We start from the raw sequence: 22,931 nt of genomic DNA on the forward strand, positions 1-22,931 counted from the left end.
TGAAAGACCTTTGATACGCGGCTTCCCCCTAGTGGTATGCAATAAAATCCATCGAGCCATTCAAATGCAGCGGTTAAACTTGGCATAAGTTCTGCAAAGATTGACTTCCACACAAATTTTGATAAATGATTGCTATTTTCAAATTGGGTCATAAAAACAGACAAAATATCTTTTTCTTGTTTTCTAAAAACACTGAAATACGATTTATGACATTTTATAACGAATAATAAACTACGTGGGTTTTGTTTTGCATTCATGACATTTTTGACGAATAAAAAACAATATTGTTTTTATTGCATTTAGGACAAAACGTGTAGGTGTTAACGTATGTAGGTTTTTTTTACCCTTTGATAGAAAGAGTCAAAGTCAAAGTCAGCTTTATCGTCAATTTCGTCACGTGTCGAGACACCCAAAGAGATCGAAATTACGTTCCCACTATCACACGGTGACAAGTGTGCGCCCCTGAACGCCCTTTGTCGTGGGCGTGTCGTTATCGACGTCATTGCTTGTAGCGCGCAACCTAAAGGAGGTGCAGGTAGGGGCTTGGTGGTCGCAGCTGCACGGGCGCAACTCACCTCCAAACATCGCACCGAGCTGACTAGATCCAAAAGTCAACTTCCGCGTAGCATTGGCCAGAGGAGCTTCAAGATGATCCATCAACGCAAAGAATTCTTCTTTCTTCTTTTGCTTTGTTTCCCTTTGAGCCGTGGTGAGATTTATTTATTTCATTTTATTAAATTAAATGTATTTATTCATTAATTTTAGTTATTATTATTAATTATTTATTTATAGAAAACCAAAACTAGAAATTGGATTTTTGGAACTAAATACTGGAAAATTATATATTGAAAGAAACATCCAAATCAAAATTGGTACTCCATACTAAGAGGTCATGGTTTTGCTTTATTTCCTTTCCAGGGCAGTCTGAGTGTCCAACGGGCTGGCTGGAGCACGGGGGCAAGTGTTACTACTTCTCCAGCGACACCAAGACATGGAAGGAGGCAAATGCCTTCTGTTTGTCACATGACAGCAAGCTGACGAGCATTTTGGATGCCGACGAGAAGGTCACATGATCGAACCTTTCGCTCAGCTGTGCTCTCCCTCCCTCCATTCATCCGTTGCCTATTTTCTTGTAGGACTGGCTGAGGACAACATTCAGACAGGGCAAGGCTTGGCTGGGCCTGACGGACGAGCACACGGAGGGAGTGTGGAGTTGGACTGATGAAAGTCTCTTCACCGAATCGATGGCGTGAGTGGCATTCTCAAATTTAAGACAGAAATGTTGTCGCTAGGTAGATTTGGCAGATCTCTGTAAATGAGGCTTTTGTTACAGGAACTGGGGTGAAGACCAGCCAAACAACTATGCCGGAGGGAAGCGAGGTGCACACTGTGCCGCCATGGTGACCCGCCTTGAGGGTCGCTGGTTCGACTACGACTGCGACAGCAGCACAGTCAACTACATCTGCAAACGGGCCAACCTCGAGTCCATTGTGTGTAGCGTTGTTTTAGGTAAGGAGCCGTGAGGCTAAGCCAATCACCTTAAGACTTGCTCTCAGGTGGCGGCAAAAGAAAATCAAGTCTTGGACATCAGTGAAGAACAGGCAGCGAAGCCCGTCGACCAGATAGTGGTAAGTGCAGTTGTGTGTAGCATTCTTTTAGGAAAGAAGGAGTGACGTGAGAAGCTAATCGCGTTGTGCGTTGCTTTCAGATGGTGCCAAAAGAAAATCAAGAGTTGGATGACAGTGAACAGCTGGCAGTGGAGCTCGTCACCCAGATGGCCATTGCGGGAAAGGTGGTGCCTGTGAGTGTTCTCCTCCCATCCGGGCACTGACCAGGAGGAGCGTGGCCTTGTGATGTTGCCAACTTTTTATTTTCTTCTAAATTAGAAACCAGAGGAAGACAGCAAGACTGAGACCAAACTGCCATGTTCACCTGGTGAAGTCAGATGCTCCCGCAAAGTGATAATGAAACCTAAATCCGTATGTCTTAATTTTCTTTTACGGCTATCAAGCAGTATTAACTTGACTATTTCAACTCATTGAGATCATTGTAATATGACTTAAGTCACCATTGCACTTTCAATCGTTTGTATTCATTCTATTGCATTTCTTATTGTTAGTATTTCGGCGTGGTAGCTCTATTCGGGGAGCTGGTTGGAGGTCTCAAGATGGGCAACATCATCATCGTCAAAGGAAAATTCTGGCCGAACGCAAAACGGTACTAGGCCACATGCCCCTCAATTAAGGCCGATGCCACAACATGTTTGTTCTTTACGTTGCAGCTGTTTCATCAACCTTGAGGGTGATGATGACCTCCAAGCTTTCCACATGGACATTCGCTTCGACTATTTTGGACATAAGAGACTGTTTGTGCGGAACAGCAAGGTGTCTGGCAAATGGGGCAGGGAGGAGCGCCAGCTGACCTCTTTCCCGTTTGTGCCCGACCAGTTTTTTGAGGTGACAAGAATCACACACATCCCTGACAACATCAATTGCTCAGCTTTTTTGATTGATTTTTCAGTCACCATTTTGCTCCCCCCTTCCCCATTTTGTTGAATGTTCAGATCCGTATCCGGTGTGATGCCAATTCCTTCCACGTGACCCTCAACGGCGGCGTCTACCTGGACTACAAGTACCGATTTGGCTTAGCCAAGATCAAGCGTGTGAGTCTGTTTAGGGACGCGACGCAGACAGACGTCACCCTGATGTGATGACATCAGCACAATGTCTGAAACAGCATTTCCTGTCTGGATATCATTTTGCATTCATAGCATTCTAAGCATACATATGAATATGAAACATTGTTACATTATTCCAACGTGTCTTTTTCAAAAAAAATCATTTAACAATGCAGCTAGAGAGTTTGTTGATTGATGTTGATCCCCCCCCCACTTATATCTTCATTCTAATTTCAAAACTTGTTTATCCATTTTAGTCCAATAAAACATTTACAAGAGCCAGGTTGTTCATTCATTTGATGAAATGCTTTATTTTTGCACATGCTTTGTTTTTGCACCAGGTTTAATGGTCCATGACTAAAAAGGCACATCTCGGCTAAGGGTTGCTATAGCAACCTCAAAAGTCCGAAACATTTTATTTGACGATTTCTTCAACCCCCACACTACTTTTTTCCTGTTCGAAAGCTGTAAGCTGTAAAAACTACAAATCCCATGATGCTATTCGCTCGTTTTAACCCCCCCCCCCCCCCTTCTGTTGTGCTAGCAGGCGCCAACGACAGCATCCCTCCGTGCTCGAACGATGTGGCTTTTCTTATTCCTCGCCGGCCTCGCCGTGGTGACGTTACTGGTGGTTTTATTCGATAAGATAAATAATAAATTTGGGTCAAAATATGGGCAAGACAAACTATTTCCGCATGATGGTCCTCGGGGTAGAGCAGGGGTGGGTGGGGGGTGGGGGCTTCCTGACTAAAAATCAAACAGTGATTTGAAATCTTATTTAAATATGACAACATTATATTGTGAATAAAATTATAGTTACTAAGAATATAAAAGATAAAAAATATATTGTCTATTTCAATCTATAGTCAAAATCAACGCATGAACAATTTATATGCAGGCGCATTTTGAACACCTAATATTGGTGTCTTCTGGGTAATGGAGTACACTTGTAGTTTTTTCCTGACGTGTTTAGGGACTCGTTTAACATAATTTTTTTTTATGGCTGATCATATCATAAAGTGAGAATTTTACAGGATAAAAGTAGTAATTGATTGCATAACTCACAGGCACCATTCTCTGAAAGACTTTTGATACGCGGCTTCCCCCTAGTGGTATGCAATAAAATCCATCGAGCCATTCAAATGAAGCGGTTAAACTTGGCATAAGTTCTGCAAAGATTGACTTCCACACAAATTTTGATAAATGATTGCTATTTTCAAATTGGGTCATAAAAACAGACAAAATATCTTTTTCTTGTTTTCTAAAAACACTGAAATACGATTTATGACATTTTATAACGAATAATAAACTACGTGGGTTTTGTTTTGCATTCATGACATTTTTGACGAATAAAAAACAATATTGTTTTTATTGCATTTAGGACAAAACGTGTAGGTGTTAAAACGTATGTAGGTTTTTTTTACCCTTTGTAGAAAGAGTCAAAGTCAAAGTTAGCTTTATCGTCAATTTCGTCACGTGTCGAGACACCCAAAGAGATCGAAATTACGTTCCCACTATCACACGGTGACAAGTGTGCGCCGCTGAACGCCCTTTGTCGTGGGCGTGTCGTTATCGACGTCATTGCTTGTAGCGCGCAACATAAAGGAGGTGCAAGTAGGGGCTTGGTGGTCGCAGCTGCACGGGCGCAACTCACCTCCAAACATCGCACCGAGCTGACTAGATCCAAAAGTCAACTTCCGCGTAGCATTGGCCAGAGGAGCTTCAAGATGATCCATCAACGCAAAGAATTCTTCTTTCTTCTTTTGCTTTGTTTCCCTTTGAGCCGTGGTGAGATTTCTTTATTTCATTTGATTAAATTAAATGTATTTATTCATTAATTTTAGTTATTATTAATTATTTATTTATAGAAAACCAAAACTAGAAATTGGATTTTTGGAACTAAATACTGGAAAATTATATATTGAAAGAAACATCCAAATCAAAATTGGTACTGCATACTAAGAGGTCATGGTTTTGCTTTATTTCCTTTCCAGGGCAGTCTGAGTGTCCAACGGGCTGGCTGGAGCACGGGGGCAAGTGTTACTACTTCTCCAGCGACACCAAGACATGGAAGGAGGCAAATGCCTTCTGTTTGTCACATGACAGCAAGCTGACGAGCATTTTGGATGCCGACGAGAAGGTCACATGATCGAACCTTTCGCTCAGCTGTGCTCTCCCTCCCTCCATTCATCCGTTGCCTATTTTCTTGTAGGACTGGCTGAGGACAACATTCAGACAGGGCAAGGCTTGGCTGGGCCTGACGGACGAGCACACGGAGGGAGTGTGGAGTTGGACTGATGAAAGTCTCTTCACCGAATCGATGGCGTGAGTGGCATTCTCAAATTTAAGACAGAAATGTTGTCGCTAGGTAAATTTGGCAGATCTCTGTAAATGAGGCTTTTGTTACAGGAACTGGGGGGAAGACCAGCCAAACAACTATGCCGGAGGGAAGCGAGGTGCACACTGTGCCGCCATGGTGACCCGCCTTGAGGGTCGCTGGTTCGACTACGACTGCGACAGCAGCACAGCCAACTACATCTGCAAACGGGCCAACCTCGAGTCCATTGTGTGTAGCGTTGTTTTAGGTAAGGAGCCGTGAGGCTAAGCCAATCACCTTAAGACTTGCTCTCAGGTGGCGCCAAAAGAAAATCAAGTCTTGGACATCAGTGAAGAACAGGCAGCGAAGCCCGTCGACCAGATAGTGGTAAGTGCAGTTGTGTGTAGCATTCTTTTAGGAAAGCAGGAGTGACGTGAGAAGCTAATCGCGTTGTGCGTTGCTTTCAGATGGTGCCAAAAGAAAATCAAGAGTTGGATGTCAGTGAACAGCTGGCAGTGGAGCTCGTCACCCAGATGGCCATTGCGGGAAAGGTGGTGCCTGTGAGTGTTCTCCTCCCATCCGGGCACTGACCAGGAGGAGCGTGGCCTTGTGATGTTGCCAACTTTTTTTTTTCTTCTAAATTAGAAACCAGAGGAAGACAGCAAGACTGAGACCAAACTGCCATGTTCACCTGGTGAAGTCAGATGCTCCCGCAAAGTGATTCTGAAACCTAAATCCGTATGTCTTAATTTTCTTTTACGGCTATCAAGCAGTATTAACTTATTTCAACTCATTGAGATCATTGTAATATGACTTAAGTCACCATTGCACTTTCAATCGTTTGTATTCATTCTATTGCATTTCTTATTGTTAGTATTTCGGCGAGGCATCTCTATTCGGGGAGCTGGTTGGAGGTCTCAAGATGGGCAACATCATCATCGTCAAAGGAAAATTCTGGCCGAACGCAAAACGGTACTAGGCCACATGCCCCTCAATTAAGGCCGATGCCACAACATGTTTGTTCTTTACGTTGCAGCTGTTTCATCAACCTTGAGGGTGATGGTGACCTCCAAGCTTTCCACATGGACATTCGCTTCGACTATTTTGGAAATAAGAGAGTGTTTGTGCGGAACAGCAAGGTGTCTGGCAAATGGGGCAGGGAGGAGCGCCAGCTGACCTCTTTCCCGTTTGTGCCCGAACAGTTTTTTGAGGTGACAAGAATCACACACATCCCTGACAACATCAATTGCTCAGCTTTTTTGATTGATTTTTCAGTCACCATTTTGCTCCCCCCTTCCCCATTTTGTTGAATGTTCAGATCCACATCCGCTGTGATGCCAATTCCTTCCACGTGACCCTCAACGGCGGCGTCCACCTGGACTACAAGTACCGATCAGGCTTAGACGAGATCAAGCGTGTGAGACTGCTTCGTGCTGCGATGCAGACAGACGTCACCCTGATGTGATGACATCAGCACAATGTCTGAAACAGCATTTCCTGTCTGGATATCATTTTGCATTCATAGCATTCTAAGCATACATATGAATATGAAACATTGTTACATTATTCCAACATGTCTTTTTCAAAAAAATCATTTAACAATGCAGCTAGAGAGTTTGTTGATTGATGTTGATCTCCCCCCCCCCCCCCTCCCCCACTTATATCTTCATTCTAATTTCAAAACTTGTTTATCCATTTTAGTCCAATAAAACATTTACAAGAGCATGGTTGTTCATTCATTTGATGAAATGCTTTATTTTTGCACCAGGTTTAATGGTCCATGACTAAAAAGGCACTACATCTGGGCTAAGGGTTGCTATAGCAACCTCAAAAGTCCGAAACAGTTCATTTGACGATTTCTTCAGCCCCCACACTATTTTTTTCCTGTTCGAAAGCTGTAAGCTGTAAAAACTACAAATCCCATGATGCTATTCGCTCCTTTTAAACCCCCCTCCCTTCCCGCACACACACAGATCAGCTGTTGTGCTAGCAAGTGCCAACGACAGCATCCCTCCGTGCTCGAACGATGTGGCTTTTCTTATTCCTCGCCGGCCTCGCCGTGGTGACGTTACTGGTGGTTTTATTCGCGCCTCACATACGGTAGGAAGCCATCTTTTGACGCTGACATGGAGCCGTGTGACAGCACAGATATATTAGCATTAGCATGGCGAGGGATCCTTCAAAAGAAATCCAAATTTCTTTTCATGCGTTGTGTTTAATTTGCTCTGATTTCACACGATATTGATCCCCGATTGAGAATCAATGAGATCGAATATAACGGGGGTGTGTGTTGGTACGGTTTGGGCCAATCAGGAGGCTGCGCGTGGGCGGGAACATCATCTGTATGCGCGTGGCCAGCTGCGCCATTGGTCACGAGCACACCGCGCTTCGTGGCGTGCTCGTACCTGCTGATGACGTCTCCGCCGTGCGCGCGAATTATTAAGCCAAATATTTTCCCTTTATGAAAAAAAACCCTGCCTTTCCCCCTCTAATTTACATTTTTTTAAACTGTATCAGCGCGACAGACTTATTATATTTGTACCTTTGTGGGGGTATTTTAGCACGATATTTTTTTAAATTGTGCTTATTTTACATGTGGTAAAATAATTTTACAGCAGAACTATTTTATCTTTTTATTTCTTCTGTTTGAAAAATAATTGACTGTGTTCCTGATTTTCTCCTTGTAATTAGAATTAATGTAATTATTTTACAGATTTTTATTTTATAACTATTCTTTTCCGGATAGTTTTATTTTCGGAATTTGCCATATGGGTGTTTTCCACAGAAGATATGCGGCAGGAGGTGTGTGCATGTCAGCTGCCTGTCTGGACGGGAAGATTGTCCTCATCACTGGAGCCAACACCGGCATCGGGAAGGAGACCGCCCTGGACCTGGCCACTCGAGGTTACTTTTTGAATGAGGGCATTTTTTTTTCTTCCAGTAATTCATTCAGAGATCGACAAGCAGTAAATGTCTTTCCTGGTTCAGACTATCATTTTGACCCATCAGGAGCTCGGGTGGTGATGGCGTGCCGGGACGTGGAAAAAGGCGAGAGGGCGGCAGCCAGCATCCGGGCTGCCTCGCCTGAAGCTCAGGTGGAGGTTCGGGAGCTGGACTTGGCCGACACTAGCTCCATACGATCCTTCGCGCAACAATTCCTTCGAGGTAAAAGTCTGTCAACAGGAATGATGTTTGTTTTCTGATCAAATGTTGTCACTATTCTTCAGACTTCACCCAACTTCATGTCCTCATCAACAACGCGGGGGTGATGATGTGTCCCTACACGAAAACTATCGACGGCTTCGAGATGCACATCGGCGTCAATCACTTAGGTGAGATCCAGACCGTGAGCGTCACCGCATTTTCCTGCTTGAATCTTTCCTGCTATTTCAAGGTCACTTCCTGTTGACGTCACTGTTGGTGGGCCTGCTAAAACGCAGCGCTCCGGCACGCATTGTGGTGGTTTCGTCGCTGGCGCACAACTTCGGCTGGATCCGTTTCCACGACTTGCACAGTCAAGGAAGCTACAACAGCGGGCTGGCGTATTGCCAGAGCAAGCTGGCCAACGTGCTCTTTGCTCGAGAGCTGGCGAGACGTCTTAAAGGTATTTTACCCGCGTCCCTCAAATAATCCGAAACATGCAAGAACCTCACTTGAAGCAGCATTAAGTATAACGACTTCCTTTTTACCATTCGGGGAAAAAAAAGTGACGTTGACCTGCGTGACAATTCTTCTAGGCAGCAACGTGACGGTGAACTCGCTCCACCCCGGCACGGTGAACTCGGACCTGACTCGTCACTCAACCCTGATGATGATCATGTTCAGCCTTTTGTCGGTCTTCCTGAAGACACCCCGCGAGGGCGCCCAGACTAGCATCTACTGCGCTGTGGCCGAAGAGCTGCACTCCATTTCGGGGAAACACTTCAGGTACAACTACATACACACTGCCCATGTCCAACCTCCACAGCACATTAAAAGTACTCAAATTAGGGAATTTGATTTTAATTAGATTTTTTTTTTTCCGTTGCAGTGACTGCACCCCCGCCTTCGTGGCTCCCCAGGGGAGAAGTGAGGAGACCGCCCGACGTCTGTGGGACGCCAGCTGCGAGCTCCTCGGCATCCAATGGGACTAAATTGAAGACTTTTATCCATCCTTTCTTTAATATAGTGGAATATTTTTGAAGCAAAAAAACAACAACAACTACAACTCATTTTTGTGATAATGTGAAGAGAAGGCAGCTGGATATCTTGCCATAATGTGAGCGGTCCAAGCAGGGTACAACGACCAGCATCTTTCAGCCAATATTCTCTTACTTTTTTAAGCATAGTATTTGCATCAAACTGCTTCACGTGAGTGCCAAAATCTCGCAGGGCTTTTCCCTCCCCAAACAATTAGTAAGCTAAGTGTTACTTTACGGAAATATATAAAGTAGGTGTTGGACGCCAGGATGCCAATAGTTTACATGCGTGGCTTTTATATACCTGTCAGGTTCGTTTGCCTTTTTAACCACACATATAACGTTCACGAGCAGAGTTGAATGTTTACATTTCTGTAAATAAACCCTTACCATTAAACCCCGGTCACTTATTTTAAACAGGTTTTGCATTCTTTCAAATTGTAACACTGCTCTGGAGGTACAGCGGTCACGTGACACACGCAACCCTCTTCGAAAGATAGAAGTAAATTGAAAATTTTCAATTTCACCGGGACGCTTAATTATTCTAGCTTTACGTCACACAAGCGCAATAATTCGTCAAAGTTCATCACTCCTGAATCAACTTCCAAACGCTCGCTGCAAATATTAGTACGATCGACTTCAATATTGCAGCAAACAATTTTGGAGGTTGACACATATTCAAATCTCCAACTCACATTTAAACACCAGACCTTATAGTTGCGTGCTTCGTCCATGAAAAACAGCAAAAAAATCGAGGTGGTATTTCCAAACGACTTTCAAATTAAATCATTAGTGTTTGTTATTACCTGTTGGAAGCCTGGAATCTTTGGAGGCTCACAACGAGCACGTTCCTTCGTCCGAGAAAGCCAGTTAAAAACAAATCTGTTGTAGTCCCAGGTTAAACTGCTTGTTAGTATAACCAGCTCCCAAGGTGTGTGTAGAAATCCGTTCGAATACGCCGCTCGGTTAAGTGAAACAAATTTTAACCAATGGCATTTGACCGGAAGTCTCTTACCGGAAGTCCCTTTCACATTGCTTGCCGTATAATCAGAATAAGGTGGCTTGTATATTTTTTCTAAAAAGATCAAATATGATGGTTATATGATTATAAAAACAAATGATTTTTTATAATTTATTCAGTCTCTTCCACTAATCCTGCAGACATGACATCTGTAAAGCTGATGTTTACCAAATTGTGGGTCATTTTTTATTATTATTCAGCGTAATTATCCAGCGTAACAAAACAAAATTAGAAAAATCACGTGTGTGCATCATCATCATTTGTACAAGTGTATCAGCAGAGGATTATGATTTGTAATCACTTGGAATTTAAAGTGCATCAGTGAGCAGATGAAGAGTGCAAGTACGTCTCAGATGCATCTCAAATGTGGCTTTTTCTTGACACGAGTAAAAGGCAGCAAAAAAAAGGAGGAAAACAAAATCCCTTTTGAAGTGAAATTACTAAGTCAGTTGTTGACGTGAAAAATCATTTAAAAATGCAACGGAAATTCGAAATATGATCACCACAGGAGAGACATAAAAACAGAGACAAATCAAAGAAAAATTCTTCATAAGAAGAAATTAGAAATAAAATTGATCCACAGTATCATCTCAGAGCAAGTCCCTGCTGCATCTTCAATATTCTCAGAAACACTTTAAAACTTGACATGGCCATATGGACAAAAGTAATGGGACGCACCTCTCCACGAATGAATTAATTTACGGGTCACCAACATTTTTTTTTTCCCCCTCCAAACTTCTTGCGGATCCTCACGTATGACTTCTGGGGATCTTGTAGGAAGTCTTCACACTGAGCTTCCTGTAGGTGTCCCAATACTTATGTCCACACACTGTATTGGTCAAAAGTTTTTTAAGGCAAATTGAGACAATATTTTCTTCCCTTTTTTAGATGAGGTAGAGATTGATTGTGGTTCACATCAGTGCCTCAAGTGCACTGCAAAAGGCAGTGTTGTTACGTAACAGTGCTCACATAGTTGAGTACGTAATGACTTTTTTGTTTTTTTATAGTTAATACAGTCACTACTCTTTCATCAAGAGTTATCTGGCCTGGTTGTTGGGTCGTCCCGGTCCCGCTCGTTGCTTGCCGTTGCCTTGCTGGTGGTGCTCCTGCAGCCACTGGCGGCAGATGTTCTGCATCACTGAGTCCTGAGCCCCCTCGGCCGCCCGCAGTACCTTCTGCACCAGCGGGCCGGCCCTGCTCGCCTCCATTTTGACGGCCAGCAAGTAGGCCGGGCGCAGTTTGTTGCACAGCAGGTAGGCTTTGATCTGAGGAGGATGACATTTTTGTTATGTTTGACATATTGACAACAAAAAATTTAATTGCGGTGTCTTACCTTCATTTCTGTGCTCTTGGTCTCCAAAATGAGACTTTCCACTTCTTTAGCCTGACACAAAGACAAGCAACGGGCAAATATCAACACGCCATCTTTTCCAGCATCCTCCGAATCTGCGTCTTACGTCGGCCGCTCCCTTATCCGCCGCCTCCACGCAGCTGAGGACCAGCGCGTCGCCGTCGCTCTTGGTGGCCGTGCCCGACTCGCCGACGCATTTGAGCAACTGGCGCACTGCTCCGAATTTCCGGTGGCGGACCAGGCGCTGTCCGGCGCGCACGTACACCGCCTGCGCTTCCAGCTGGAAGTCCTGCAAAGAAAAAACATGACGGTGGGACAGCGATAGACATTCAACATACGAGTCAGGTCTGGATAAATATTATGGAGCTAAAAAAATTCAAGACACTATGGAGCTGACCTGTATGACTCGGTACGCAATGCCAAAACCTTCCTCGATATTTTTACCCCCGAGCATCACCTGCAAACACGCAAACGACAACACTCACAAAGGAGCTGACATAAAAATAGCACCACTGTGTGGACCTCACCTTGCAGGCTACCTCCACCTTCATGGGGCTGCCTCCAAATAAGGTGGGCGGAGGTCCCGCCCCAGCGGCAGGGGGCATCTCTCGACGGTGCAGGAAGCGAGTCACCTCCAGCTGCAGCTCGATGGTGTTCATGTGCCTGAAGGCAAAAAGGTTGACGTCACAAGCTACCGTTCAAAAGTCACATCAGTTGTTTTCCGCTGAGGAAAGTGACAAAGCGTCAAATGGCGGCAAGGCTCGCCTCAAGGAGTGCGATCAAACAGACCTGGAGACGTCGCTTGATGACATCATCTTCCTGAATGAGCTTCCTTGGGACAGCTTCCTCCTGACAACGCCGCGACACTGCTGCTCCTGCAGGTACGTCCTCAGGTGCTCCTTGGCTCGCACCAACCAGCGCTGACACACACAAATGATGCAAATGATTGAAACTTGCCTCATTTTGTGTGTGTGTGCGTGTTTACCTGTTGGTCACCCAGCTGCTGGTACGAAGTGGCTCCATGAGTGAAGAAGCGGATGCAGGTCATGGCCGCACGCACGTGATCCTGTCCACGGAAACGCTACGTTAGCTTCTCTTAAAAAGCTCCCCACGCTTTGCTCTGTTCTTCTTTTCCAGCGACATGATTTCAAACTTCCGTTTCAGAACACGCACCATCATGAACTGCTGGATCTGGTAGAGGGTGTGGAAGTAGCCACGCCGTTGCAGCCACTGGCAGGAGGCAATCAGGTAGCGGCTGCACGCCTCCAGGCCCGGGTCTAGCTTCTCCAGGACGTCCTGCAGCATCCCCAAACGCCCTCGCTCCAGCGCCGGCTGCAGCACGCCCTCCAGGAACACCTCGTCCGGGGCGTCCTACGGGGGAGGCGAGATTATACGTGGTTTACAGATCGGGATAGGATTTTGAGCAAACGACAAAAAAGGAAGTTTACCTTGGCGAGGAGGTAGGAGATGGCCTCGGCCATGGCGTCGTGGCGCATGTGGAAGCTGACCAGCGCCAGGTGAGTGGCGTACGCGTTCAGGTAGTAGAGGCACTCTCGGTGGAGGATGCTCCTCGGATACTCGGACCTCTCGCTGAGGGCCTCCTCTAGTTCACGCAGCGATGCCAAGATGTCCTCGCTCAAAGACTTCGGGAGAGAACACGAAGACGGAGTCACAATAGACGTTGAGTCAAAATTAAAACTTGCCGTGGTCACTAGTTGCTAGGCAGACTTCATGAATATCAAGTCACCAAGTGTGGTCTGGCCTGGTGGTGAGTTTCACAATACGCAAAGAGAAACCGGCTTTTGGAGGTACCGTGGCCGTGACGGGTCTGACGGTGCTCTCTAGGTGCTTGACAATCTCCTGCAGCAGCGTGGGGCCCAAGTTCATCTGGTTGCGGTCCACGGGGGCCTTCAGACAGCGTGCAAACTTCTCCCGTGCCGCCGTCAGGCTCCCGGCCTTCAACGAGGCCATGGCCCACGCTTGCCACACGGCGGCCGGGTCCAGGCCGCTTTTGGTGGACACCTTCACGATACATGGCGGCGCTGATCGTTATTTTGATTCTTATCTGGCATATAAGTGTGTCTCTCACCTCCACGGCCAGCTGGTAATACTCAGCTTCCAAGAGCTGGTTTCGGAGCCGCGTGACGGCGACCGTCTCTAGGATGTCGTCCAGGGAGGGAATGTGTTTGTAATTGGCCGCCACCAGAATCTTAAGCACGTCCACTTTGCCGATATAGCTGCGGAACGAACGACGGGGTCACATTGAGGTTCGCGACCCGTCAACGCAACGTTTGAAGGCGTCACCTGTCGCACAAGGCCAGGTCCTGGTTGCGTCCCACTTTGACGAACATGAGCTTGGCGCTAAAGAGCAGCTGGCGCATGATGTCGGTCAGCAGGCAGGCGTCCACCTCCGGGTTGGTTAGCTTTCGGGAGAGTGCGCGACAGTGGTCGATGAGCTGGTGGCCGCACGCCGTCTGGTCGCCGTGCAGGGACAAGATGGCCACGCACAGGTGGGCGCTGGGTGCCTTGGCGCATAAACTCCCAATTAGTTGAGTCAACACGCGTCAAGAGGGCAATGCGGATTTTAAATCCAGAGTCATACAATTAATACTTTGCCACATTCAACAATGGCGCAAACCTGCTCGTAGTAGAACTCGTGACGCAGCTGCTGGTTTTGGTCGGGATCCGTGGAGAGCCTGATCTGCCTGGGGGCAATCTCAGGCAGGTGCAACATGCCGTCGAGAGCGTCCTCCGTCAAAGTTGGGCTCCCCGTCGCTGCGTGGAAGGAGAACAAGCCTTGAGTGAGAACTCGCCAGCGCGCCCAAATAACTGTGCGAGCCATTTATTTGTATTTACCTTCACTTGGTTCCAGCTCGTCATCAGAACTGCGGAGGAGCAAACAAAATGAAATTCGACTCAATATCCTAAAAGACTAAGAAAAAGGACATCATCATAAAAAAAAAGCTGCTCGGAGCGTTATCTCATACTCACTCCGGGTGAAAGTAGGTGTAACACTGGTCGCATACTCTGACTTCCTCGCCGGGACATCCATCGATGGCCATTTTGCGCTCCGAGCAAGCTTGACACACCAGGCGGCCGCAACGCCGACAGTGATGCCGCCGATTGAACTGAGGACAGAGACGATATCTTCATGGTTGTCACATATAGCAAAAAATGATTCTTTTGGCTCTATCGCTCACCATGGTAAACCTTTCGCGCCGGCACACCATGCACACGTGCTGCTTGGTGTCGGGGACCCAGTCCTTCCGGTCCGGGGGCTGTTCGGGCGGCTGGAATTTGGCGGACGAGGACCGCTTCCTCCCCGCCGAGCCTCGGTCCCGCTCTCTGTCGCCGCTGTGAGTCGAGGAGCTGTGCGTGGGCGTGCTGCCTAGTGGGGAGGCGGCCATGTTTTATGAAACCCATCAGGGATTAAGTCACCTGATCAAAGTCAGATTTACTGGCGGAGGAGGGCGTTGAAGAGTCCACACGACCGGAGGTGCTGCTCTCTTGAGCGGGACACTGCGTGAGGGCGTCCTGCAGGCTGATGACAGAGTCTGGGAAAAAAAAGGCGTCATTACAGAACGAGCTTTAGGGGCAGACGTCCCGTCTCAGAACCCATCACTGACCGGATCTTGACCTCTCTCGAGGCGCGCACGTGAACTCCAAGGCCTTGCGGGCGTACTCGGACAGGAGCCTGTCGACGGCGTCCGGCCCGAAGCCCGCCTCCTGGTCGGCCAACAGGTTTCTCAAGGTGCGTACCGTGGCGTCGGCCCAGTCCACCTTCAGGTTCATGAGCATCTGCTCCAGCATCAGCAGGGGCTCTGGCAGCAGGGGGAAGTAGTCCTGGCGGGCGGGCGGCGGCAGAGCCAGCAACACCTTGGAGCCCAAGTTGAGGGTGTGGATGTGGCGCCGGCGCGCCGGTGACACCTGCCTCTGGAAGTGCAGCGTCATGTAGTCGGCCAAAAAGTGGCAGGTGGCCAAGCCGGGACGGCGGTCCAGGGCACGCTCGCACACATCCAGGCCGCAAACCGCGAGACCCTCAAGAAGCTAAACAAGCCACAAGAGAAGACTTTTTGCTACTGGTGTCTGATCAATTGCTCGTTATGGTTCTTTTTTCTTTTGCACAACGCTGGTACCTGGAAGGCCTCATCTGTCTGTTCCTTGTCCAGAAGATGCAGCAGATGCTCCGTCTGCAGCTGCAGTGTCGACTGCTCGCTGACGGGGTAAAGCTCGGCCCACTGGGCACACAGCCAAAACTCCTGCGGAAAAACTCATTCTTGAGCAAAACGTGTATTTTCTGTTTGTGCGTTCGTTAAAGAAGAGTCACCTTGGCCTCCAGCATCCGGGTCAGCATGGATTCAGAGTTAGCTTTTGACTCTGTCTTCAATTCCTGCCAGGTAACCCACGGCAGTGGCGGCTGTAAGGCTAACATCTGTCACCAGAAAAAAAAATTGTTGATGAATTCCATTTTCAGCCCAAGCGCCATTTTGTGTAACATTACTCGGCCGTAGATGTCCAGCTCTTTCTTTTTCCGCAGTAGGTCGGCTCTGAGCGAGGCTTCCGTCTCATCGTCCAGGCAGAAGTCCAGAAGCTCCGCGCAAGCCGAGAGGGGCCAGCGCTCCATGACCTGCAGGGCCACGCGGGCGCGCAGGTTGGGGTCCTGCACGCGGAATAGGTGGTCGACGCCTTCCTCATCGCCTTCGAGGGATAAACAGCAAATATACATTTTCATCAGAAAAGAATTTGGAGCAAACAAAAACATCTTTTGACCATCCTCACCTTCTAAGGCAGCCCAAGTAAGCAGGCGGTCCCTTAGCTCCCCCTGCTGCCCACAGTCAGGCCCGTAAAGCTCCAGCAGCCGTAGCGCCCGGTCCACGTCCTTGGAGGCTAGAGCCTGCTGGAAGGCGTCAACGGCAGCCCCCCTGGCGGCTTCCTCCCGAGGTCCGGCCAGCAGGAGTCCGACCAGAGGCTTTCCGCACACCCGTGCGCCGAGCCCCTCGTCGTCAGAGAAGGAGGGGCCCAGCACGGGTTCTGCCATGGCATTCAAGTAGGACCGGAGCACGGGGAAGTCCTGGAGGAGCGTGTCGGCCTCACGCGAAATCTGCTCGCCATCTAGCAGCGCCTCCTTGCGACCGCTGCGGAAGTATCCCGACCAGCCTGTGGGCTGAGAGCGGGCGCCCTCGCCTTTGGACGCGCTCAGGCACGCCAAAGCCGCCACCAAGGATGAGCGAGACTTGAGAAAAGCCAGGGCGGATGGCGTGAGCAGAAACGATGGGGCGGAGGTGGGCGGTGGTGAGGGGTTGGCGGAGGAGGCGGAGCTCGAGGTGGAGGTGTCGTCCAAAGAGACGGACTCGGCGTCGGACGTAAGCTCGGTCATGCCGAGCGTGGAGGCGTGCTTGCCGGCGTGGCGTCGGAGCAGCAAAGTCAAAGCGGACACGCTGAAAACCGCATCGTCTCTTCGAGCCTGAATGGGATCCTGGACCTGGTCTGGAAATGTCGTCCCCACGTGCAGGACCTTGCAGCATCGCTGGATGATCACCTGCTGGACGTTGAGGCCGAGCCCCGCCTCCCGCAGCAGCGACAGCAGCCTACACAAGCACCATTTTATTTGAAACTTAAGAGGTCAAGATCTTGAGAATGCACAACGATGAAGTGAAAGTCATTCCAGGTCATTATAAAGCTGATCAAAATATAGCCGGCGTACCTGTCAGGTGACACCTGTCGCTCAAACAGCAGGTAGGAGAGGAGCCGCGAAGGAGCTTGAAGCAACACCGGCAACGGATTCCCCAGCTTCACCTCGCTTGTCTGGTCTGAAGCAAACGAGGAGTAAGAAACCAACGAGAGCTTCTCCTCTCGTCGTCCTCCGTCGGCAGCGCACCTTCGGATCCGAGGCTGCGCACCAGCACGGCCGCCAGCGTGTCGACGTAGTCCAGAAAGGTGCGCACAAAGTCGGGCCTAGCCAGGTCGCCGTTGGGCTCGAAGGGGCACAACCGGTCCAGGGAGCGGAGCAGCTGCTTGATGCCGCAGCGCGCCGGGTGAGCGTCCAGCTCGGACGCCTTCGAGCCGGCCTGCTCCGACAGCAGCGCCATCAGAGAGCTCGATGACGCTGAGCCGCCCTCTAAGAAACCCACAAAACGTCATTTTTCGATTCGGTGACGATGACGTGCGATGAGCGTACTGACCGGAGACATTGGCCGCGGAGCTGAGGAAGTGCAGGGTGCTCGCTAAGCGTTGCATCAGAGCGAGTCGGGCGGAGATGCACTCCTCGCTCAGCGTGGGGTGGCGACACAGCAATATTTCCTGGATGCAGCAGCCAAAGGGGCTGGACAAAACTTGCTCCTCCCCCACGGCAACCTCTAAAAATACAAGCCGTCAGCAGCCATTTCTGGCCACTCGCCCGCCATCTTGACTGAGCTCTTACTGCAAGTGGGATGGTTCAGAATCTTGCTCATCTGCTGTAAAACCAGAGGAAATCCGCAGATGTTCTCAGGACGAGGATCTTTGGGGTCCACTCGCACGCCTGGGGAAAGCCAATGATGAACACAGAGGGAAACTTTTTTTTTTATTCTAAAGAACGTGATCCTTCCAACCTACAAATGGTACACAATTTCAGTGTCTTTTGTGCAAATTGAAACTTTAAATTGTACAAATTTGTAGTCACTTTCTCACCACGAGCCTCAAGACTGCCGCTAAGTCGACGCTCGGCCGTGTCCAGCAGCTGCCGGGACGTCTTCCACAGTTGGCAGTGGCAGCACGCCAGGTCAAAGGCAGCCATGGCGGTCGGGCTGAGCTCCTTCAGTAGCGTGGCCACCAGCCCGGATGAGTCCGACTGGTTGGTCCAGTAGCCCTCCTGCAAGGTCGGGAGAGGGTGGGAAGGCGTGCTGAGGAGGCGGTCGGCTATGTCGGAGATGGAGTAGAACGCCACGCCTGCAGGGGGAGCCAATAGCAAATAAGTCAATGCTTGAGTGACTTAACAGATAATCCAATCTCACCTGCGGCCGCAGCGCTTCCGATGGCCTGAAGGGTGGAAAGTCCGCTGCTTCCCAGTCGGCAGCGCGCCGCCCCGGCTGCCGCGGGGCCCGAGCCCAAGCCCTCTGAAGATGAGGAAGACGACGACATGGACTGGCTCTCCATCTTCTGCTCCACCCGTCCCAGCTCCACCAGCACTTCGGTGTAGCGCTCCATGAAGGCCAGCTCGCCGCAGGAAGCCGACGCCTCCAGGTCGAAAACCAGAGACACCTACGGAACATTTATCGAGTGGTTTAAAACGGGAACGGTTCGGGCGGAGTCGACGATGCTCGTCGCCATAGTGACCTGATGGGCCTCCATGAAGTTACCGCGCCGGATACAGGACTTGAGTAGAGACTCCGGAGGAGACAACATGGCGGGGATCAGCCAGCTGTGGGTAGCAGACGCCGCGTCCAAACAATCTCCTCCCACCTCTGGAAAATAGAAAGGAAATAAATCAATTAAGCAAAATTCCATCGTTATTTGTGGAGAAATACTGAAATGGTAACATCTCACTGCTTCCGCTGCTCCGATTGCTGGTGATGATCTGCAGCCTCCACTGCGCCTCGGCCGTGCGCTTGGACAACCTCTGCAGGCGGGTGCCGAAGGTCCCGGCCGCCACCGAGCAACCCACGCTCTCGGCCACCTCCGCCTCTCTGGGAAGCGCTCGCCCTGTCTCCTGTCCCTCCAGGCCCTCCTTGAGCAGCTTCAGGATACCCTCCACAGCCGCCGCATCCGCCAGGAAGCCCTCGCAGCCCCGGACCAGGTGGGCCAGATCCAGATCCGCGCGGTCCTCCTCCTCGGTAGCCTCCGGCGAAGAGGACGCTGGGTTAGTTATGGTCACGTCTTTGGGGCTTTGTGGAGAAAAGTCGGCGCTGGAGAGGAAGAGCAGTGAGAAGATGTTCTCCAGCAGCTCCAGGCGGAACATGGCGGGCACAGCCTCCAAGTACAGTTGGCACTCAGACAGGTAGTGCTCGAAAAGCGACTGGCGACCTAAAAGGGCAACGAAGACAAATTGAAGGCTATTTTGAAATGACGAGGTAACAAACCGATGGCGCAAACCTCCTGTCGAAGTGGCGGCGAGGCTCGGGTCCGTCCCCTCCCAAGCCGCTTTCTGCCGCTTGGCTTGACACTGGTCGCAAGCTACGCTCTGGTGCGCGTTGACGCACAGAGCGTAGATGGCGTACTTCATGGCGCAGAAGCCGCGGAACAGAAAGACGCTCCTCTGCGCCGAAGGACTCAAAACAGCCTCGGCGTCATCTGTGGGACAAAAAACGAGGTTGCAAAAAGGGAACACGATGGTGCTGGGCTGATCGCCAAGACGAGCGGCGCGCGGACTTTGTGCAGGATCTGGCCTTTGCTGGAGCAGATCGAGAACGCGGCGCTCTTCAAAGCGAGCCAGCGGAGTCAGCGAATGTAGAACGTAGAGAGCCGAGTGATTGTCCAGACTGTGCAGCTGGCCCAGCAACGCCTCATTGGAAACATCTCTAAATCAAAAAGCAAAATCAAGAAATGTAGCAGACAAAAAAAAAAAAAAAACTTACGGGTTGTTGTTTTTACACCACTCGAGTATTCCAAGCTGGGAGGACAAAAGATTGGCAAAGTCCTGCAGGACTGAGTCATTTGCTGACCTCTGATAAAAAAGAAAAACAAATATTAATTTAGCACCATTTATCACATTTGATTGATTCCAACCTGCTGGTGATGGAGGACGCGGAGCAGCGTGCGAGCCGAGCCCAGACTACGACACTGCGTCCACCCCAGCAGCAGCAGAAGGCGACACAGCGGCTGCAACTCGGAGCGCAACATGTCCCTCAGCTGAGAGAACTCCTCGTGTTTGATCAGGTCCAGCGCCGTCACCTACGTTAACGGGGGCACAAATCGGACATCTGACTCCGAAAAGCTGTGAAGTTGGAATTCAAGACCTTGATTTGAAAAAAAAATAATAATTCTTGTGGATCATTACTTACCAAGATCTGCTCCAGGAAATGCTTCCCACTGCTGAGGCACTCAAAGTAGACCATCTTCCACGCGGACGGACGATCGTCATGGCAACACAGACTGAGAGCCAGCTTCTCCGACTCGGGCAGGAGAGCTTGGATCGCCGAACGACACGCTGTTAGTTTACAAAACTTTTGACGGACGAGAGATGACCGGGCTGGACGGCACCTTGCGTGTCGGGCGCGCTCCTCAGCAGACGATCCCGCTGCAGCCTCAGCGCGGCCGAGCAGTACGCCGAGACGAGCGCGTCGCACCGCGGCCGCAGCAGGGAGCTCAGGATCATCTCCTCCTTCAGGGGTCCGCATCTGGATGCCCACAGCGTCTCGCACAGCGCCTCCAACTGGCCGCTAACGGTGGACGGATTCGATGGCATCGAAGCCAACACCGAGTAGATCTCCTCCACCCACTCGTTTCGGGTCTCGGAACTCGTCTCAGGCTTTGAGAGTTTGCTCAGCAGGTGGAGGACGAAGACCTGCTGCAGGGATGAGTCGTCCACGCTCGACTGTAGCTAAAACAAAGAAAACAGACCACAATAAAATGAGAAAAGATAATAATCTTTTTTTATTTTTTTATTAAAACAAATAATAAATGTAAATTTATAAAATAAAATGTAATTTTTAAGGAAAAAAAAAAGGTGATTTCTTCCGGGGTTTTACACGAATGCTGTTACCTGCAAGAAATACGTGAGGCACTGTGCCACTCGGGGTCTCTTCCTCTCCAGTAACGTTTGCAGACAACGCTCCACAGCGGCATGAGTCGAACTTGAAACATTTGTGCCCGCAAACGCGTCATGCAACTGCTGCTGGAACACAGTCACAAGATGAACGCACATCTAAAGAGAACATGAAGGACGTCACGAGGTGAAGTAAGACCGCAACCTGGAGAAGAACCTCTTGGATCCCCTCGGAGCACAGATGTTCCAGCAGCAGCAGGAACTCTAACTTGCTTCGGACACTGGGAGAGACCTATCAAAAGTCAGAATGCACAACTACATCACATGATCGTCTCTTGTCAATCAGTGAATATCTATTTGGCAAAAATTCAATACGCTCACTATTTCATTCAAAACATAATGTAAATATTCTGTAAATTACCCGGTCTTCAGTGCATTGCTCCAAAACCTTCAGCCAAAACCAAGCTAGCTTGTGTGGACTGCTCACAGGCTCCCATCTGGAAAACAGTTCAATTGATGGCAGTTTTTTTTTTTTTTTAAATCAACTAATTACGCCACTTTGACTCACTTGAAACGATAAGGATGACACACGGCCACTTTGATAATCTCCCGCACTTTCTCCGAGATGTCCCCTTTGGACGCCACCAGCTGCGGCACACAGGCGCTGGCCAGCTCCCACTCGCCGCACCTCAGGCACCGCTTGAAGTAATCGAAGAGGTCCCGTAGTGAAGTTTCCGCCTCGCAGCCAAAGGGGTGCGTGGCGGGCGCCGCTGACTCCATTTTGGATTGAGCAGGGCAGATGAGAGGGTTTACTAGAGGTCAGTTTTTTCCTACGGCCAAGTAGGACACTGGCAACCTCTTGACCTGAAACAAACAACCATAAGGAAAAGTTGCCTTTTTGAAAATGTCTTTTTAAAAGTATTTTTACCTGATATAAAGATTACAGATTACATTTAGAATAAAGAAATAAACACGTTTTTGTCAGATTTGAATGGATTAAAAGTGGCATACTTGATCATTCTTGCTACTGCTTTCAGTTAGTTTGTTACTGAAGATGTTTTTTTTAGCTACCAAACACAATAATCAGAGGAAAAAAATCCACAAAAACAATTTGAGTCGCCAAATCGACTGTTCAATCCAAATGTATTGATCTTTTGCAGTGGCTCTTTGAACACATGCCCAAACGTCCAGTTAGCGTTAGCATAAGCATCAGCATTATCAAACAGTGAAAGTTCACGTAAACAGAAACAAGGATAACTCAAAGCTGACAGCACAGTTAGAAGGCAGATAATGTTAATGGAATTACTTACTCGTGTCTTTATGTCATTTTAACCGAAGAATTTGGACATTTTCTTGCCCAGTTCTGCTACTTTTTCGACTGTCAATAGGCGGTCACGTGAGCAAACCACCTGACCGCGCCGAAGTCAGTTGATTGGGTAGAGGCTGCTGCATTCAGGGACCATCGAAAATACTATAGGAACAACAAAATTGTTTATTTTAGAAAGGTTTATTCAAGTCCGTATTTAATTGTATTTGATTGTTTCACACAGTGATAGAACTTTGACAGAACAAAAAAAAATCAAAGAAGTCATGCCTTAACAGGTTAAGAAAACGTTTCCCTAATTTTAACTCATTTGAGAATTTTGTTTACTATGGTGTTTATTTTAGGTGTTTATTTTAGTCTTTATTTTTAAACAACGAAACG

General features: G+C 48.8%; 4 protein-coding genes and 1 long non-coding RNA gene across 6 annotated transcripts; 4 read left to right on the forward strand and 1 right to left on the reverse strand.

Moving 5' to 3' along the window:
* The first annotated feature begins 562 nt into the window (after positions 1–562).
* On the forward strand, positions 563–1,523 carry LOC119116382 (asialoglycoprotein receptor 2-like). Its single transcript, XM_037241700.1, has 4 exons — positions 563–709; positions 919–1,064; positions 1,137–1,249; positions 1,334–1,523. The coding sequence occupies exons 1-4, from the start codon at positions 649–651 to the stop codon at positions 1,521–1,523; spliced, it is 510 nt and encodes a 169-aa protein (XP_037097595.1). The 5' UTR covers positions 563–648.
* Positions 1,524–2,342: 819 nt separating this feature from the next.
* LOC119116219 lies at positions 2,343–2,956 on the forward strand. Its single transcript, XR_005096242.1, has 2 exons — positions 2,343–2,456; positions 2,564–2,956. It is a non-coding gene; the product is annotated as an uncharacterized LOC119116219 (long non-coding RNA).
* A 1,348-nt stretch (positions 2,957–4,304) lies between these two features.
* On the forward strand, positions 4,305–6,459 carry LOC119116387. The gene is made up of 10 exons (XM_037241703.1): positions 4,305–4,465; positions 4,672–4,817; positions 4,890–5,002; positions 5,087–5,243; positions 5,310–5,381; positions 5,462–5,554; positions 5,640–5,732; positions 5,869–5,966; positions 6,031–6,205; positions 6,313–6,459. The coding sequence occupies exons 1-10, from the start codon at positions 4,405–4,407 to the stop codon at positions 6,457–6,459; spliced, it is 1,155 nt and encodes a 384-aa protein (XP_037097598.1). The 5' UTR covers positions 4,305–4,404.
* A 487-nt stretch (positions 6,460–6,946) lies between these two features.
* On the forward strand, positions 6,947–9,589 carry rdh12 (retinol dehydrogenase 12). Of its 2 annotated transcripts, none has more exons than XM_037241364.1 (7): positions 6,947–7,094; positions 7,780–7,898; positions 8,004–8,159; positions 8,222–8,326; positions 8,389–8,598; positions 8,732–8,921; positions 9,025–9,589. In XM_037241364.1, exons 1-7 carry the CDS (start codon positions 7,021–7,023, stop codon positions 9,125–9,127), a joined length of 957 nt encoding a protein of 318 aa, XP_037097259.1. In that variant the 5' UTR covers positions 6,947–7,020; the 3' UTR covers positions 9,128–9,589. The 2 variants fall into 2 exon arrangements, with proteins under 2 accessions (XP_037097259.1, XP_037097260.1); XM_037241365.1 differs by having other exon boundaries at positions 7,783–7,898.
* A 767-nt stretch (positions 9,590–10,356) lies between these two features.
* zfyve26 (zinc finger, FYVE domain containing 26) lies at positions 10,357–22,631 on the reverse strand. Its single transcript, XM_037241059.1, has 41 exons — positions 22,537–22,631; positions 21,795–22,090; positions 21,648–21,723; positions 21,432–21,518; positions 21,224–21,352; positions 20,722–21,061; positions 20,523–20,647; positions 20,248–20,412; positions 20,097–20,185; positions 19,891–20,039; positions 19,615–19,812; positions 19,069–19,545; positions 18,859–18,986; positions 18,537–18,783; positions 18,214–18,471; positions 17,966–18,064; positions 17,727–17,900; positions 17,423–17,662; positions 17,249–17,354; positions 16,324–17,132; positions 16,046–16,242; positions 15,872–15,976; positions 15,681–15,803; positions 15,171–15,591; positions 15,003–15,098; positions 14,745–14,932; positions 14,536–14,672; positions 14,401–14,429; positions 14,183–14,319; positions 13,849–14,069; positions 13,634–13,781; positions 13,357–13,566; positions 12,993–13,187; positions 12,718–12,915; positions 12,530–12,610; positions 12,334–12,464; positions 12,072–12,207; positions 11,942–12,001; positions 11,651–11,833; positions 11,527–11,577; positions 10,357–11,458 (listed from the first exon to the last, which is right to left on the reverse strand). The coding sequence occupies exons 2-41, from the start codon at positions 22,004–22,006 to the stop codon at positions 11,231–11,233; spliced, it is 7,383 nt and encodes a 2,460-aa protein (XP_037096954.1). The 5' UTR covers positions 22,007–22,090; positions 22,537–22,631; the 3' UTR covers positions 10,357–11,230.
* Between the last annotated feature and the right edge of the window lie 300 nt (positions 22,632–22,931).

The sequence above is a fragment of the Syngnathus acus genome, chromosome 22 (assembly GCF_901709675.1).
Source record: "Syngnathus acus chromosome 22, fSynAcu1.2, whole genome shotgun sequence".
In the NCBI taxonomy this organism is placed as follows: Eukaryota; Metazoa; Chordata; class Actinopteri; order Syngnathiformes; family Syngnathidae; genus Syngnathus; species Syngnathus acus.